Genomic DNA, 17,712 nt, shown 5'->3' with positions numbered 1-17,712 from the left:
CCTTCCTTCCTTCCTTCTTTCTTTCCTTCCCTCTTTTCTTCTTTCCTTCCTTCCTTCCTTTCTCCCTTCCTCCCTTCTTTCCCTCTCCTTATAGACCCTTCCCAAGTACTCTACAAGTTGATTTGCCTGTGGGGCTTCAGATGAAAATCATCTTCCAGAGAAGCACTCACCATGACTTCAAAGCTCCTCTTTGAAATACATCAATCATAGCTATTTCTGCTTCCCACATCCTCTAGTTACAAGGTTGCCCATAGCTTTGGATATCCTTTCCCTCCTGATGCAGTCACAAACAGAAGTGCCTGTCCCTCAGACTCCCAAACTCAAAGGGATTCCCCTACCCCACCCCGACCCCTGTGTCCTGGCTAGCTGAACATGAAATAAAAGCTGCTGCCTCTCTTACAACTGTGCATATTCCAAGTGATGGGCCTGATGGGATGGGGGACTTCTCTGGATTCCAACCTGCAGGTCCTTGTGTCCTTGTGTGCTGAAGTTTCAGGACAATTCCACCGAACTCACCACCCTCATTGAGTTGAACAAACAATACCAGGTAAGATGGAAGGGAGACCGGTTGGTTTTAAGGGATTTAATGTGAATGCATTGCCAATTCTGGACTCTTCTCAAAGAGCTCTTTTAATGCTCAAGGAAATTCGACTTTGGCTTGGGAGGTGAATATTGCTGACTAGTATGCTGTTTGGATTTAAAGCTCATTGATTCAGAGAGTTGGAAAGGATCTTAATGCACTCAGTCCCAACCCCCTGGTTTTTTTGGTTTCTTTTTTTTTTTTAACCCTTACCTTCCATCTTAGAATTAATACTGTGTTTTGGTTCCAAGGCAGAAGAGCAATAAGGGCTAGGCCCAGGGTTACACAGTTAGGAAGTGGCTGAGCCCAAATTTGAACCCAGGACCTTCCATCTCTAGGCCTGGCTCTTAATCCACTGAACCACTTAGCTGTCCCCCAACCTCCTCATATTTTGCAGCAGCCCAAAAGCAGAGAATCAGAGAGAAGCAGTGACAGACCTAAAGTCAGAGGCAAAACTGGAATCTGAACTGGAATCTTCTTGCCCTTTTCTTCTCTACCTTTGGGCAGTGAATATATCAGTTGTGATTTGTGATTTCTGGGCACAAAATGGATGTTAAAGCCCCTCTGAATCTCAGTGTCACAGGCTCATTGATTTAAAGCTTCAAAGGCCCATAGAGGAGAAATTATTTTCCAGAGGTTGCACCTTTGGGAAGTAACTGGCTGAGCTAGAATCTAGTGAATTTTGATCCTCTGATTCCACATCCACAAGACTTTCTATTCAATTGAAAGAAATATTTTTAGCTGCACCTAGAATGGGCGCTGGGGATAATCTATTCCAATGAAGGGCAGAAGAAGCATGGATTAATGAAATGTATAAATAATACAAAAACCGTATTGTGCTCATAACTTCTACCTCTTTCACTATTAAATCTTTTATCAAAGCATTTAAGAAGCAGCCAGATGGGAAGTCCTGGGTTCAGATCTGACCTCTGACACTTCTCAGCTGTGTGACCCTGGGCAAATCATTTAACTCCCATTGTTTAGCCCTTTCCACTCTTCAATCTTGGAACCAAAACCCAGTATTGATTCTAAGACAGAAGGCAGTTTAAAAAAAATGGTAGCCAGATTGTCATGTCTCATCCTTTCTGTTTTTGTACTATAACTATGTGAATGGCATTACATAATCATAATGGGTTGAGGACAGAAGCAGGAGGCACAGACAATCATCAGACTAGGAAAATAGACCCTGAACAATTGAACTTTAGAGGCAGCTAGGTAGTGCAGTGGATGGAGTTCTGGGCCTGAAGTCAGAAAGACCTGAATTCAAATATGGTCTCAGTTACTAGCTGTGTGACCTTGTCCAAGTCACTTAAGTATGTATCTGTTTCCTCATCTTCAAAATGGATTGGAGAAGGAAAAAGCAAACCACTCCAATATTTTTGCCCCCAAAAACCTAAATGGGGTCCCAAAAGTTGGACATGGCTGAACAGCAAGAAGGGTTTATCCATTTTTTTTCTTGGTTGACTGTTTGGCCACTGGGTTATAAACTTTAGGGTTTCAAGTTATCTAGTTCTGTTCTTTTCTGGTAAAACAGAAGAAATTTGCAGAGTAGGCTTACTACCTGAAGAGAGAGTTTGCCCAAGAGAATCTGGGAAAACCCCTTCTGGCTCTTGTTTTAGTTCTTTTTTTTTTTTTTTCTCTTCACCTCTTTTAGGAGGAAACTCACCGGCTAGTTGACAGTGGGAGATATGATACCAGGGATGATTTCACAGTGGTTTTGCAGCCATTTTTGGAGCAAGTTCCTATGCCAAAGACCCCGGTAAAGAAAGAAGAACCCAAAAAGATGATTTTCTTTTCTTTTGCCTCTAGTGAGCTTGGTCACAGGATTTCTCTCACCCTCAATCTTCCTCTTTCTATGACTAGGAGGGGCTGCCTGACAGCTCTTTCTTTGCCCCAGATTGTTTCCACTTTCACGGCAAGGCCCACGCACGTGTAGCCAGAGCTCTCTGGAACAACATGGTAAGACAAAACATCTCTGCTTTAATGGGAAAATTCTTTTTACTTACCTCAGAGGCTCTATGGCCTAAAAACCAAAGAGAGGGGGCAACTATTGCCTAGTGGTTAGAGAGCCAGGCCCAGAGATGAGAGGCTCAAATCTGGCCTCAGACACTTCCCATCTGTGTGTCCCTGGAAAGTCACTTAACTGCCTTTGCCTAGCCCTTACTTTTCTTCTGCCATAGAATCAATATTGAAGGGTAAGTTGTTGGTTTTGTTTTTTTTTTTTTTTAAGGGAGAAGTATAGGCAATAAATCCAAGGAGTGGTTAATTTTCTTTTCTTCCCACCTACACTATCCTACCCATTCATGATCTTGACCTTTTTGCCCCAATTAATTCTATATTTAGTTAGCAAAGGTTTGGGATGGAGGAGGTATGGCTAAACAACAGTGTAGAAAAGATCTCAGGGTCATAGCCATGGTGGTAGTAGAACCAACTCAAATTGGCTTGTAAAAGCTGATTGTTAAATTTTCAGTGGAAGCATGTACCAAAAAAATCAGTTTGATTTATTTTTTATTGATTGTCTAGAGTTAAGACCCTGATGGAGAAAATGTTAATAAAATATAATAAATTTTAAAATGTGTCATATACATCTACCAAGCTAGTTGCTAGACATTTACCAGCCCACCCCTGGTTTTTGTAGACTACAAGATCCATGAGACAACAATGACATGGCAGCCAAAAAAAAAAAAAAGCTAATGCAAACTTAGATTATGTCAATAAAAGTCTAGTAGAGGGGGCAGCTGGATAGCTCAGTGAATTGAGAGCCAGGTCTAGAGATGGGAGGTCCTGGGTTCAGATCTGGCCTCAGATACTTCCTAGCTGTGTGACCCTGAGCAAGTCACTTAACCCCTATTGCGTAGCCCTTACCATTCTTCTACCTTAGAACCAACACATAGAATTGATTCTAAGGTAGAAGGCAAGGGTTTAAAAAATGTCTAATATAATATAGAATGAGTGGGGTGACAGTCCTGTCATGCTAGTCTACCTGGCTAGACAGACCAGCATGATGCTCAGTTCTGGGAAGGACAATGACAAACCATAGTCCATTCAAACAAAGGCAGTCAGGATGGTGAGAGGGGTGTAGACGATCCTTCATACAGTTCTTTTGGACATTAGATTGTAAGCTCTATTGAAATGTGAGCTTTTTGAGGGCAGGCATTATTTTGCTTTATCTTTTGTATCATCCTCTAGCACAGTACCTGGCAAAAAGTAAGTACTTAATAAATGCTTGTTGATTTTTCTTTTTTAATCTTTATTTTAAGGGACAAGTCTGGAGGTGAAGAGAAACACATGAGGAAATGTTGACAACATAAAACAAAACTCAATGAAAGTCCATTTAAATGTAAATGCTTGTTGACTGACTTGTAGACTAGGCATCTAATAAATGCTTTTCGACTGCTCATTTGAAGGAACTTTCGGTATTTAACCTGAAAAAAAAATAGATTTAGGACACAAAATGAGAGATATTTTCAAGCATTTGAAGGAACGTCATGCCAAAGAGAGAACAGATTTCTTCTTTTTGGTCCCAGAGGACAAAATGGAAAATGGGGAGTAGGAGTTTCAGAGTAACATATTTCAGGTTTAAAGAAGAACCTTTCTACCTCTGCAGAGTTGTTCAAAAGGCAGTCTTCAAATGGTAACGAATTCCTCATCTCTAGAAGTCTTTAAGAAGAGGTTGAATGACTCGTTGGTGTTGTTGCAGAGGACATCTGTATCAATGTAGCAGTTGGACTAGATGCCCTTTGAGGTCTTCTGAGATTTCTATTTCTCTTATTCTTCTCCCAACTCTTTCTTTTTCCATTTAGCTGGAACCAGTTGGAGAGAAGAAAAAAGAAGAGAATCTTGAAAACATAATCAATGTAATTTGCCCTAGTCAGGTAAAGTACTTTGAAAAAGATTTTACACAATTTTTAAAATTTAAACTCATTTGTTACATTAAAATACCCACTTAACTCCCTCTCTCCCTTCCAATGTTCTCTGTTGCCTCTTTACCCCCTTACCTGCCCCCAACACCACTCTGAGAACACATTGTTCTTTTATTATGTATGAGACTCACATTGGGCATAATCTTAAACAAGCTGGGGCGTTTCACGTGGGTCCTAGGAGGAGATGTTGGGGTTGGCCCAGGAAAAGAAGTTGCCGATTTCCTGCTGAATGAATGTCAAATCTTCAGCTTTGTATTCAAAGGCCTATAGAACTTGACAGCCCACAATTTTCAGCTTTTTCTCATTCTGCTCTACCATCCATTCACTGTGTCTCAACCAGACTGAGCTATTTGTCTTCCCTCATACATGTCCTATGCTTTTTGTTCCTGCTGTTGTCACCAAAGCTTGAAATGTCCTCTCCAGTATCCTTTTATCCTTCTTGAATTCCTAGCCATCCTTCAAAGCCCAGCACAAATGTCGCATCCTCCTGTAAACCCTCCATGTTCCCTCCAGTCAGATTCCTCAAGCCCTTCAAGTAATGACCTTTCTTCTTTAGACCCCACCTGACACTTGACTTATACATCTCTCATGCATATATCTTATATTTTATATCTTAATCTTTATACATGTACACATACCTATAATTATCCCAGCATATGTAATATCCACTAGTCTGTGTGACCCTGGGTAAGTCACTTAACCCCAGTTGTCTAGCCCTTAAAGTTCTTCTGCCTCGGAACCAACATATGTATTGTTTCTAAGACAGAAAGTAAGGGTTTTTTTTTTTTTTAAATATGTACTAGACAAGAAGGTCCATGAAATCAGAAAGTGTTATCTTCATTTTGTTTCCTGTAGTGCCTATGAAAGTCTTTGCAGGGGGCAGCTGGGTAGCTCAGTGGATTGAGAGCCAGGCCTAGAGATAGGGATAGGAGGTCCTAGGTTCAAATCTGACTTCAGACACTTCCCAGCTGTGTGACCCTGGGCAAGTCATTTGACCCCCATTGCCGGGGGAGGGGGGGGAGGGAAGAAAGTCTTTGCATATGGTAGATGCTTAATAAATTTGTTAAATTAAACTAAATGGTATGGAGGAGGGTCTGTGCTCTATGAATATCCTGGCAATTAGGGAAATGAAGTCAAATGGAATAGGAATAGAAAAAGAGTTCTCAGGTGGTAGAGCTATGGAGTTACTTTTGTGTCTACCTGTTGTTTTTTAACCCTTACCTTATGATTTAGAATCAATACTAAATATCAGGTCCAAGGCAAAAGAGAGGTAAGGATTAGGCAAGTGGGGTTAAGTGATTCACCCAAGGTCACACAGCTAGGAAGCATCTGAGGGCAGATTTGGACCCAGTTTTGGAGTCAACTCCAGGTCTAGGGCTCTATTCACTGAGCTACCTAGATGCCCCTTTTGTGATGTTTTGTGAAACAGAGTGAGGCACGTGTGTGGTAGTAGAGCCAAAAATGTGCCTGGGCAGAGAAGGTCAAAAAGCTAATCAGGTAATTGGGTACAAAGAGGTAATTGGAGACAAATCTAAAAGGGTGAGAGCTAAAACCAGATCAACAGGGAAACAGTGGAAAATTCAGTGGAAAGAGTATGGCTTAGGAAGTAGAAGACCTGAAGTCAAGTCCTGGTCTCACCACTTATAAGGCAGCTGATGGCACAATGGATAGAGCAGCAAGTCTGAAATCAGAAAAACTAGAGTTTAAATCCAGCCTCAGACACTAACTGTGTGACCCTGGGTAACTCTGCCTCAGTTTCCTTATCTGTAAAATAGGTATAAGAACAAGAATACCTCTACATCACAGGTTCTTGTGAGGATCAAATGAGATAATAATTGCACAGTGCCTGGCACATAATAAGTGTCATATAAGTGTTAGCTATCCTTGTCGTTGATGTTCCTAGTCATTCATATATATGTGTGTGTGTGTGTGTGTGTGTGTGTGTGTATGTATGTATAATTTCTGTCCCTTTACCACTCATTTTCCTAATTAGTCAAATGAAGATGAATAAGACTTTTCTGTACTTCCCTCAGGGTTGTTGTATTAAATGAGAGAATCCATTTAAGGAGTTCTGTCAGTGTGAAAGGAAGGACCATCTAATTTACAAGCCCTATTTAGAATCGGTCAGTGAGAAAGATGTATACACGTGGTAAGAGCAGCAGTGATAGCAGTGGAAGTCATAGTAGCACTCACAGCACTAATAAAACTAGTTACAACTACTAGTACTGATAACAGTAATACTGCTAATAGTCATGGTAGTAGCTGTACTAGCAATAGAAAAGTATAACAGTAGAAGTAATGCTACTGAGGCAGCAGTGCTGGCACTAGTAGCAAAAGCAGGAAGAGTAGTACTGGCCAAAAAAAAAAAAAAAAAAGGAATACTACTAACAAGAGCAGTAGTAGTCAGAGTAATGGAAATAACTTACAATAGTAGCATTAAACAGTAATAATAGCAAGAGAAGAAATAACAATAGGAATTATAATAGTAGCAAGAGCAATAGTAATGGCAGTAACAGAAATAGCAGTAACAGCATTAAGAGCAGAAATAGCAATAGCAGCAATAGCAGTAATAGTAGAAATAATAATAGTAGCAAGAGCAGAAATAGTTATAATAGAAATAATAGAGCAATAACAATTGCAATAGCAGAAATAACAATAATAGCATTAAGAGCAGTAATTGTAGTAATAACAAGAGCAGAAATAACTATAATATCAATAGCAGTCATAGTTGCAATAGCAGAAATATCAATAAGAGTAGAAATAATAATAGTAATAATAGCAAGAGCAGAAATAACTATAAAATAATAGTAGCAATGGCAGTAATAATTGTAATAGTAGAAATAACAGTAAGAGCATTAAGAGCAGTAATAGTAGCAATAGAAATAGCAATGCTAGCATTGAGCAGTATGAATAGCAATAGCAGTAACAAAAGCAATAGCAGAAATAACAGTAATAGTAGAAGTAATAATAGTAACAATAGCAATCATTTAATTTTTTTTAATTTAATTAATTAATTTAATAATATTTAAACTAGCAAAGGTAACTACAGTAGCATTAAACAGTAACTAGAGCAATAGTAGGGCAACTAGGTGATAAGTAGAGTGCCAGGTCTAAAGTCAGGAAGACTGAATCTGATCTCAGATACTTACTAACTGGGTAATCCTAGGCAAGTCATTTAACCCTGTTTGCCTCAGTTTCCTCATTTGAAAAATAACCTGGAGAAGGAAATAGGTTTCAGTATTACTGCTAAGAGAACTCCAAACAGAGTCATGAAGAATCCCAAACTACTGAAATGACTGAACAACAACAACAAACCAATAGCAATAATAACAGCAATGAAAGTGTTTACAATAGCAGCAAGAACTATAATAGCAATGGCAGAAGTAAGCATCATAGTAGAAGTAACAAGAGTAGCAAAAGCAGTAACCATAGCAATACAGAAATTGAAGAATGAGTCTAAATCTATCAGCTTTTGATTTTCAAGTGCTAGGAAAATGTCAGTGCTTCTTAGTGAGGTCTCAGAGGTGGAGCAGCTAGGTAGCACAGAGTTAGTCCTGAGGTTCAGAGGATCTGGGTTCAAATAACTTAGCTGTCTGACCCCGGGCAGGTCACTCAGCCCCAATTGCTTAGCCCTTACCACTCTTCTATCCTAGAATTGATACGAAGCTAGAAAGTAAGGGTTGGTTTTTCTTAATCTCAGAAGTAGGCTGCTCAGTGTATAGCAATTGGCTGATCATGCTCTTTTTTTTTTTTTTTTATTTAAACAGAATCAGCCCTACCTACGAACTTATAAGAACAGCAATTATACCTATCCAACAGCAACTCCTACCAGCAGCCCCAAACCGGTATTGCTCTTTTGTTTTTATTTGGTTTCAAAAACAAGTACAGTAGTGATTATCCACAGCAGGGCTCTCTGAATGGCACTGTGTGGGCATATGAATGGTCTGTACTAGAAACAGCAGAGTGTCTTTATCTATTCACTCATTCCTTGAAAAAGCTAACCAGATGCTCTTCCTTGATCTGAATACCTGAATTTGGATCCAGAATGTGACATTTATTACCTGTGTGACTTTGGGCAAGTCATTTAACTCCTCTGGGATCCAGTTTCTTTAGCTATAAAATGAGAGAGTCGACTGCCTTGACCTCAAAGGTCCCAATCAGTACTCAGTCTGTGATGCCATGATCTTCCTGATGGACTAAGGGAAATGAAAAACATGAGCAAAACAGGGAAGGATTTCTGCCTTCCGCCCAATTCAACCAATCAAATCACAGCTTTTATCAATAGCAGAGGAGCTAATCATCTTTCCCCTTTTAAAGGTGGGTGAGAAGCTGGTTGCAGTATTGGGCTATGTTTTTGATGCTTCCTGACCTCTGTCTGTCCCCCCCCTTACCCCCATGTCATTTAGCTCCACTCTCTTCTCTTTAGGGTTATGGGAGCCAGCTGTGGTGTGAAGACAGAGCCCCTTCTGCCTCTTTCCCCACGTCAGGTAAGAGCCTCCATACAAACAGGGGCTGGAATGTTTACTTCTTCAGCACTCTTGGAGCAATTGTGTCTCATTTACTGTTTGAATTAAACCTTTAAATCTGGACATAGTCCCATTTCCTAGTTGCTTTTGCCAGCCTGGATTGCAGAAGTGGACCTGAATGTTGATAGACCCCCGCCATTGCAGTGCTATGGCATGGCTCTCTTCAGCTCACCTTTATCTGCTTGCTTAGCCCACTCCTCAGGGCTTTTAGGGCCCATGGCAGCTGGGCTCCATTGTCTTCTCAGCTTCTTAGGCTAGATCACAAATGGGAGTAATCAAAAGGACTCATTCATTGAACTCCCCAGATTAAGCACCTACTGCATGCCAGACACTGTACAAAAGACTTTACAAATGTTATACCATTTAATCAACTGAGTCACCATAGAGTGGATCTGGTGATAAAGTTGGAGATGTCACTCAGGACTAGGGAACCTCCCTCTCTGAAACTTCAGTTGGTATCCTGGGTTTAACAGCTTTGCCCACTCTGCAGGAGTGTGAAAGCAAGTATATGGGAGTAGAAGGGGTGGGGTGTGATTCATAAAGTCCCTGGATCCCTTCAAAAGAGAGTGATACAGTGGAAAGCCAGATGGTTCAGTGGTTTGAGAGCCAAGGCCTAGAGATGGGAGGTTTTGGCCTCAGTTGCTTTCTAGCTATGTGACCCTGGGAAAGTCATTTAACCTCTATCACCTAGCCCTTACCTCTCTTATGGTAATTCTAGGATCATTTCTAAGACAGAAGGTAAGAGTTTTTGAGAGAGATGTGAAAAAATAAAATTACGGAATTGTAGAGCCAAAGAGGGGTGGGAGGTAATTAAATTCAATGACTTTGATTTTTTCTTTTTTAAAAAATATATTATTAATCCTTTCTCTTTTAATTATTATCACTTCCCATTCATGTCTTCTACTCCAGTCAATAGAATCCTCTCCTTTAACAAATAAGAAAAGTCAACCACAAAAATTCTACACACAGTGATGGTCCTAAAAAATACATGCCCCAGTCTGCACCTGTAGACCACCACCTCTGCCATGAGCAGGGCAAGCTTTACCATCTGACTTCAGAAGTCATAATTGGTCACCACAATGATCAGAGTTCTGAAGCCTTTCAATGTTGTTGCTCAGTCTCTGAATTTTACACAGGATGAAACTGAGGCCCAGGGATATGAAGTGGCTCAATGGAGGTAACACAAGTTAAGTAGAAGAGCCTAGGTGGTCTTCTTGCTGCCTCACAGGCAACATTAGCATTACTGGGGGGCTGAAATCCAGAAATTAATTTTAACATTCCATCGACCTTTTATTTTACTAGAGACTGGCTAGTGCCCATCCGATCTGTGCATCTTTAAAACTGGGCTCCATTTGAATGCACACATACATGCATACACGCATGCATGCACAAACACATGTATACATACACACACGCGCATACACACTACACCCCTTGCCTCCATAAGAGACTGCAAGATCAGGCCCTATCCATCATGAGTTGCTGTTTTGAATTTGACCATTCTTTTTCTTCAAGATCTCCCCAGAATTCCTTCTTCTCTGCCTCTTTTATCCAATAACTGATACTTATCTACCAATCTTATCCCTTAAAAATCTGCTATTATTTCCTCATGTTCTCTATTTCTCTGGCTTTATCCCTTCATCTTTTTACTCTTTCCCCAAGAGAATGACAGATCTGGACGCCCAGGATGCAGGACTATGGCTCATCATTCAGGGTCCCTGTTCAAAAAGAAGGCTCTGACCATGAACACTAATCCACTGGGAGGAAGTTGTGGTTTTAACTCACAACCTTAACATTCTTTTTGGTCATCCCCCTGAGGCATCCCTACATATTCCTAAAGTTTCCAGGTCTGTAATTTCCACTCATAGCCCTGTGCTATGCAGTTGTGCTAACAACAAGCACTTGTGTATGCATCATGAGTAACTGGTGGAGTGTTGAACTTAGAATCAGGAAGACATGGGTTCAAATCCTACCTACATCATTCATATACTCACTGTGTGACCTGAGGAAGTCACTCAGACTATGTGTACTAAGGGCAGGTACCTAGGACTTATCAAGGCCAGAGGGACTAATGAACTTCTCAATTCCTGATACTGATGAAATTATAGCTCCTCCACATGTGCAGCATACTGTGCAAGGCTTAATTTGGATAAGCCATGACCTTTACTCATGGAGCTTGCCATCCAATAGGCACAAACATTAGGCACAGATATAGATGATGGAAATAATAATGCACAGTCTGAGGGGATACAGGACAAAGTTTCATGTGAGATTATAGGGAGTAGGTCATTAGCAACAGAGGGAACTTCTTGAAGGAGATACTATTTGAGCTGAACTTTAAATGAGAGGTAGGAATTCAACAATTACATGAACAAATGCCCTGAGGTGGGGGAGTGTGCCAAGAATCTAAGTGGTCCAGCCCAGCCAAAGCATGGATCGCCAGCAGATGTGTCCTTTCCCAGCAGAAGCCAATGAAAATCATAGGTTTCTCCTTCCACTTTCATTCAGAAATCTAGAATGAGGAAGGTCCTCAGAAGTCATCTGGTCTAACCCACTTTGTTTTGCAGATGAGGAAACTGAGACCAGAGAGTTTAAGTGATTTGCCCAAAGTCACATATGCGTTAAGTGACAATGCTTGAATCCAAATTCAGATTCTCTAACTCCAGGGTGGAAGGTTGGGGAGGTAGGGAGCAAAGAGAATAAGAAGGGGACAGGGTCTAGGTCCGTGATTTCATCAGTATGAGGAACTTGCATGCTGGAAATGCCCTCCAGGATATAGATTAGCAACTTCTCTATAACTTATAGTTTTAGAGAATACACTAAGGTATGTGACTTGCCCACAGTCATGTAGCTAGTATGTGTCAGAGGCAGAACATCATCTCAAGTCTTTCTGACTCCAAATCTTACAGAGTCTTTGTCCATATCCAAACTGCTTTTCAGGTAGAATCCTAGAAAAGTTTGTCTTAATTGGCAAACCAGGGCTCCCACCTAGACCCCTGCAGGTTCCTCTCTACCCGCAAAGTCAGGAATAAGTTGGCTGTCATCACATGTAATCAGCCTACATTCATGCTAGTCCTGAGAATTTCCATCTACATCTTTGGCTCTGTAGAATTGCCTCTTCCTTTTTACATTCTCTACCTATACCCCTTGCACTCCCAGCTTCCCATAATGCCCTTCCTTGCCTATTGCCTCCAGGACAGCCCCGACCCACTAACTGTCAGTGCCTCCCACCTCCTTTGGGCAAACCAGGACTAAATTCTGACTTCTGTTTCCTTCCAAAACGCTGATGCTTATCCATTTGCCTTTCCAGTACATGCTCTGAAACCAGCAGACATTCAAGTTGTTGCAGCTGTGGGTGATTCTCTGACTGTAAGGAAATGTGTGCCACTGTCAAGCTTTGGGTAATAGGGCGGGATGAACAGGAATGCCTCCTGGTAGTATGAAGCAGCATTCTCCCATCTACTGGCCCCTATGATTCGCCACCAAGAAGGAGCCAGGGGCTGGCTGCTTTATACAGAGTAAAGCTCCTGTTATCTGAGAAAAGGAAGACTGTTTTTTTCCATTCCCAGAAAAACCTTCTGCTTCTGGCAAGACTCCCAAGCTATGACATCATTACAGAATGATGCAGAGAATGGATAGGTGACTAAAACACCCAAGCCCAGCCTCTCTGTTAACAGAGATTTAATCTTGTTAGGGGCCTGCCTGAGCCCAAAGAGTGAATATTCTAGAACAAAAAAAGCTATGATGATGATGAAAATAAGAAGAATGGAAATTATAATCCCACATTATGTTTGTATGTCCCAGAACCATTTTCAAAATGCTTTTACATTCATGATTTGACTCAATTCTCAACTTCATTTAAGTAGAGAGGGCAGGCAAGTGGTGTGGGATAGTAAATAGAATACTGGACTTTTGGTTGGGAAGACATGGGTCTCAATCCTACCTCAGAGGCTTGCTCTGTGATGCTGAGCAAGTCACTTAAACTCATTGAACCTCAGTTTCTCCATCTGTAAAATGGGACATTGTCAATTCCCCCTCCCTGTTGTTGTTTTTCCCCCAAAAAAATCATGTATGTATTTATGGAAAATACAAACTTTAAAGCATTATGTAAAAACCAGTTATTATCTCCATTTTAAGGAAAATAATTTGAGGCATGGAGAAATTAAATGACTTGGTCCATGCCATAACTGATTAGCAGCAGAGAAAAGATTAGCCCCAAGGTCCCTCAAGCACTAATTTGGTGCCCTGTGAAGAATCCCAAACTGCTTTACAATAAACAACATCATCAGTACCCAATAACTAGCATCCTGATGATGTTATTAATTTATTTTTTACTTATATGATGCTTCTTGATTTGCAAAGCACATCACATAAATGATCTCATTTGAACTTCAACAACAAGCCCATGAGTAGGTGTTATTGTGATCTCTACTTTACAGATGAAGAAACTGAGGCACTGAGCAATTAAGTAACTTGCCCCAGGGTCCCACAGTAAACATCCAAGGTCAGATTTGGACGCAGATCTTCCTGACCCCAAGTCCAGTACCCTTCCCACTATGCTATACAGTAAGTCTTCCATTTGTACTAGCTCACTGTTTTTTCTTTGGGTTTTGACATGTTTTTTTAAGGCTGGCAATGGAATTGGCTCAAAACCAGATGATCTTCCTGATGTCATCACTCAGTATCGGGGACTGTCCTATAGGTAATACAAACTTTGCATTTATTAGTGCTGGGGAGTCTCCTCCCCACCACATAGTCTCAGTCAGGAATTGGATGGGCATAAGCCTGAGATAGAAGACAAAGGTAAGCACCAAAGAAAAGGGACTGGCCTGGGGATAGTTTTCCAAGGAAGGGGGGTAAAAAAAACCACAGTCCCCTGAATAATCAGGGAGTCCAAACTGGAAAGTGTGTTTAATGATGCCTTTTGTTTTTATGTCACAGTAGTTTCCTGAATGCCCTGCCCAGCAGCATTGAACCTTCCCTTGTAATGAAGAAAAAAAAAAGCTCTACAACCACCCATAATAGGGCCGGTGGTCTGACAGTGGGTGCAACAATCTGCCCCTGCAGTCCCCCACCTCTCTGCCAAGAGCTTGTTCATAACCTTACTTTACTTACTTAGTTTTGTTTTTATTGTGTGTAAAAATTCTCTCTGAATCCCAGGGCAGCAAAACCAACAGCAAACTCGTAGCATTTACATCTCCCACAAATGCCTCTAAGTCTGGTATTTGTTGATCATAAATATTTATTCATAAGTTAAATAGAAATAGTCATTCAAATATATATAAATGATAGATTTATACACAAACACATATGTAAGTGCATGTTCAAGATTTATATTGTATTCATAGGATCATAATATTCGGAGCTGGAAGGGACCTTAAAAGGTCATCTAATTCCCATTCCGTCCCTTGGTAGCAGAGTAGTTTGAATGCTGGGTATAGAGTCAAGAAGGTCTGAGTTCAAATCCTGCCTCAAACATTTGCTAGTGGTGTGACTCTGGTCAAGTTATTTAATCTCTGTGAGCCTCAGTCTGTTCAACTCTAAAATGTGGATAATAATAACACCTTGTTGTTATTCAGTTGTTTCAGTTGTTTCCGTTGTGTCTGACTATTTGCGACTCCATTTGGGGTTTTCTTAACAAAGGTCTTGGAATGGTTTGCCATTTTCTTCTCCAGCTCATTTTACAGATGAGGAAACTGAGGCAAACAGGGCAAAGTGACTTGCCCAGGGTCACATTGGTGGTAAGTATATAAGATCAGATTTGAACTCAGGTTTTCCTGACTCCAAGCCCAGCACTCTATCCCTGTGCCACCAACTACAGAGCTATTTTTGTGAGAATAAAATGAAATAATGCATGTGAAGCACTTTGCAAAACCTTAAAGTGCTATTTAAATGTTAACTACTATTATTGTTCTCCAAATAGGGAAACATGCCCATGGCCGGTCACATATATGGTTACTAACAAGTCCAGGATTTCAACACACATGTCTCCTGACTCCAAATCCAGGACTTTTTCCATTACCCAATCCATAAAACAGGCCAATATGGGAAATACGTATTTCTAGATTTTTTTCTTTCCCAAGAAACTCTATTTATTTTCATCAAGATGTCATCTAAGAATAGATATGAGCGTCCCTCCTCAATGAATAAGATAAATAGTCCTAAGATAGCCAACATGTTGTAAAGTGGTCATGAAAGGCATGACAGTCCAAGGACGTACTTATCTCTCCTCTGCCCATTTCTTCCTACTATCTGAACAATATATTTAATTTGAAAGAAACACTTTCCTCCCGAAGCAAAATAGAACATTGGGGGGGGAGGGCGTTGCTGTGATCATGCTTTTTGATTCAACCTAAGAGAGTCACAAAGTAAAAGGGGGACAAAGGCAGTGTCCTGGGGAGGCTTCTGACTTACAGACTTCAGAACTCTCTTAGGGATGAGCAAGGAGTCAGTCTCCTGAGAATCACAACATTGGAGACCATTGGACTTGCTGGGTGTCCTCGTCCTAGAAGGCAGTTCTTAACAAGTTGCTGCTCCAGTCAAATACTTAGAACCTCAAATGAATGCACAAACCATTCCAATTTAATTCTCAACTTAGGACCCAAGTTCTCTTTGGTTCTATTCCTTGATGGTTGTGACTAATGAGCAGACATGATTGCCAACAGGATAAAAAGGGAGAGAGAAATCGGACAACCTCAAAGTAATAAGAAGCCAAGGAAATCAGGGCAATGCTAGCAGTTGAGCCCAGCCTTAATAAGTCAGTGACATCGCATCCTGAAGCTGGAAAGTAGAGAGTAAAACTAAAACGAATGAGCCCTGTGACAGGTGACAGAGAAGACAGAAATGGTGGGGTGGACGAGAAAGAAGTAAATCTGTTAATTTATACTGTGAGAAGACCGGCTTCCCAAGTTTCAGATAGGAGAAATCCAAACATTTACAAAAAGTACTGTCCCTAAAGAGTCAACTTTTTAACCATTGTTCCATCTTATCTAAGGGTGACCCAGATGTCTGTGATGGGTGGATGACTTGACTCACTCAGCTAAGGCTCTATTTCCCCAAACCTGCCACTCATCTGCCATTGGCTCCTTCAACTGCTCTACTTCACGAGCTGAAAGTTGACCTACAGAGATATCATCCCATCCCAAGATCCATGTGCATAAAAGATGGCTGCACTTAGTCAGAGGATGGCGCTTAGCACCCAGGTTGGGTGAAGTGTACTTTCAGAAATAATCAGCAGCTTTTGACTGAGAAATGTTAGGGAAGCAGCATTGCAGAAAGATCAATCTACTCCTTTTGGGTAACAGGAAGCCAAGAGCCAGCTAGTTTTACATCAATGGAAAAAGGAGAGATGTAGCCAGAATTTGTATTAGGCTGATCATTATCGTGGCCTTCAGAACACAATTTGGCGGTGAATATACCTGCTGGACTCTCTGCTTTGTAGAGTTTCAAAATAACCATCAGTTCTGTCTCCAAGGGGTTAAATTATTTGGAAGTGGTCGGGGATCTTTATAATCTGACTTGGCCTTCAGTAGGAATAAGGTGGTTGGTTGGGGGTTGCTTAAAAGCATCAAAATAAAAATCACCATTTTGAAATTCCTTTCTCTGTCTCATTAATTCAGAATCTGAGCTTATGTCACTGAACTTGCAAGCATCTGAACCATTTAGTATCTTTGTTCTGTTTCTTTGCTTTCATATTTTACATAGTTTGGGTACAAAAGTTAAACCATTTCAAACAACCAAATTTATTTACACAATTTTCTTTTTAATCTTTACTGTCAATAGGGCAGAGATGAGACTATTCCAAGCATACTAGTTCTGGTCTGCCAGCACTCTTGTTTTAGCATGGAAAAAACTTTTCAACTAGGAGTTGTGTTGGAGACTTCTTGAGCATTAGGGTATCACTATGGGCACAATGGTGTGTTTATAGGGGGAGAAAGGGCTATAACGGGAAGATGCAGAGATATGTGTAGGATGAAATGAAGAAGGAAATGTATTTGCATATGTATTTAAATCAAAGATTTCCTTTCTTTTCAAGTTCAATTTAGGGACTACACATCTTAGATCCAAAGGGAAAATGGGCAGCTAATGTAATGTCAGTTCCCTGCCTTATATCTTGTAGTGGTTGGAGTTTCCTTGGAACCTCAAATGAATGCCTAAATATAATAAGCCAAGCATGACACTAGTATCCCAGAGCTTGGCTCATGTGCCCCTTCTTATGGAAACCTTTTTTGATCTCTGGTTGTTAGTTCTTGTGCTCTCTCTCTCACTCTCGCCTCTCTCTCTTGCTCTCTCTCTCTTCTTCCATACTCTCTCACTTTCTCTCTCCCCACCTCTCTCACTCCTCAAATAATCATATACATTTGCACATTATGTCCTCTCAATAGAATGGGAGCAGGGAGTTTTAAATCAATAAATCAACAAGAATTTACTAAGCATCTATGATGTTCTTGGAGCTGGAAATACAGAGCCAAAAACTAAATAGTCCCTGCCTTCAAAGGGTCTATATATGTACACAAGTAAATCTGGAATATATAAAAATAAAATAAGGGACAGCTGGGTGGCTCAGTGGATTGAGAGCCAGGCCCAGAGATGGGAGGTCCTGGGTTCAAATTTGGCCTCAGACACTTCCCAGCCGTGTGACCCTGGAAAGTCACTTGACCCCCACTGCCTCGTTCTTAAGGCT

At 40.8% G+C, this 17,712-nt stretch overlaps 1 protein-coding gene across 1 annotated transcript in view; it reads left to right on the top strand.

Moving 5' to 3' along the window:
* The window catches only part of PLB1 (phospholipase B1), a 203,633-nt gene that overhangs the window by 85,687 nt on the left and 100,234 nt on the right, over positions 1-17,712 (top strand). The window contains exons 27-34 of the mRNA XM_044659597.1: positions 466-547; positions 2,235-2,339; positions 2,444-2,539; positions 4,384-4,455; positions 8,271-8,348; positions 8,930-8,990; positions 12,340-12,398; positions 13,658-13,731. Coding sequence (XP_044515532.1) covers positions 466-547; positions 2,235-2,339; positions 2,444-2,539; positions 4,384-4,455; positions 8,271-8,348; positions 8,930-8,990; positions 12,340-12,398; positions 13,658-13,731 — 627 coding nt within the window. The remainder of the gene's footprint in view (positions 1-465; positions 548-2,234; positions 2,340-2,443; positions 2,540-4,383; positions 4,456-8,270; positions 8,349-8,929; positions 8,991-12,339; positions 12,399-13,657; positions 13,732-17,712) is intronic.

The sequence above is a fragment of the Gracilinanus agilis genome, chromosome 2 (genome assembly GCF_016433145.1).
Source record: "Gracilinanus agilis isolate LMUSP501 chromosome 2, AgileGrace, whole genome shotgun sequence".
Lineage (NCBI taxonomy): Eukaryota > Metazoa > Chordata > Mammalia > Didelphimorphia > Didelphidae > Gracilinanus > Gracilinanus agilis.
This window is presented reverse-complemented; position numbering and strand designations above follow the sequence as displayed.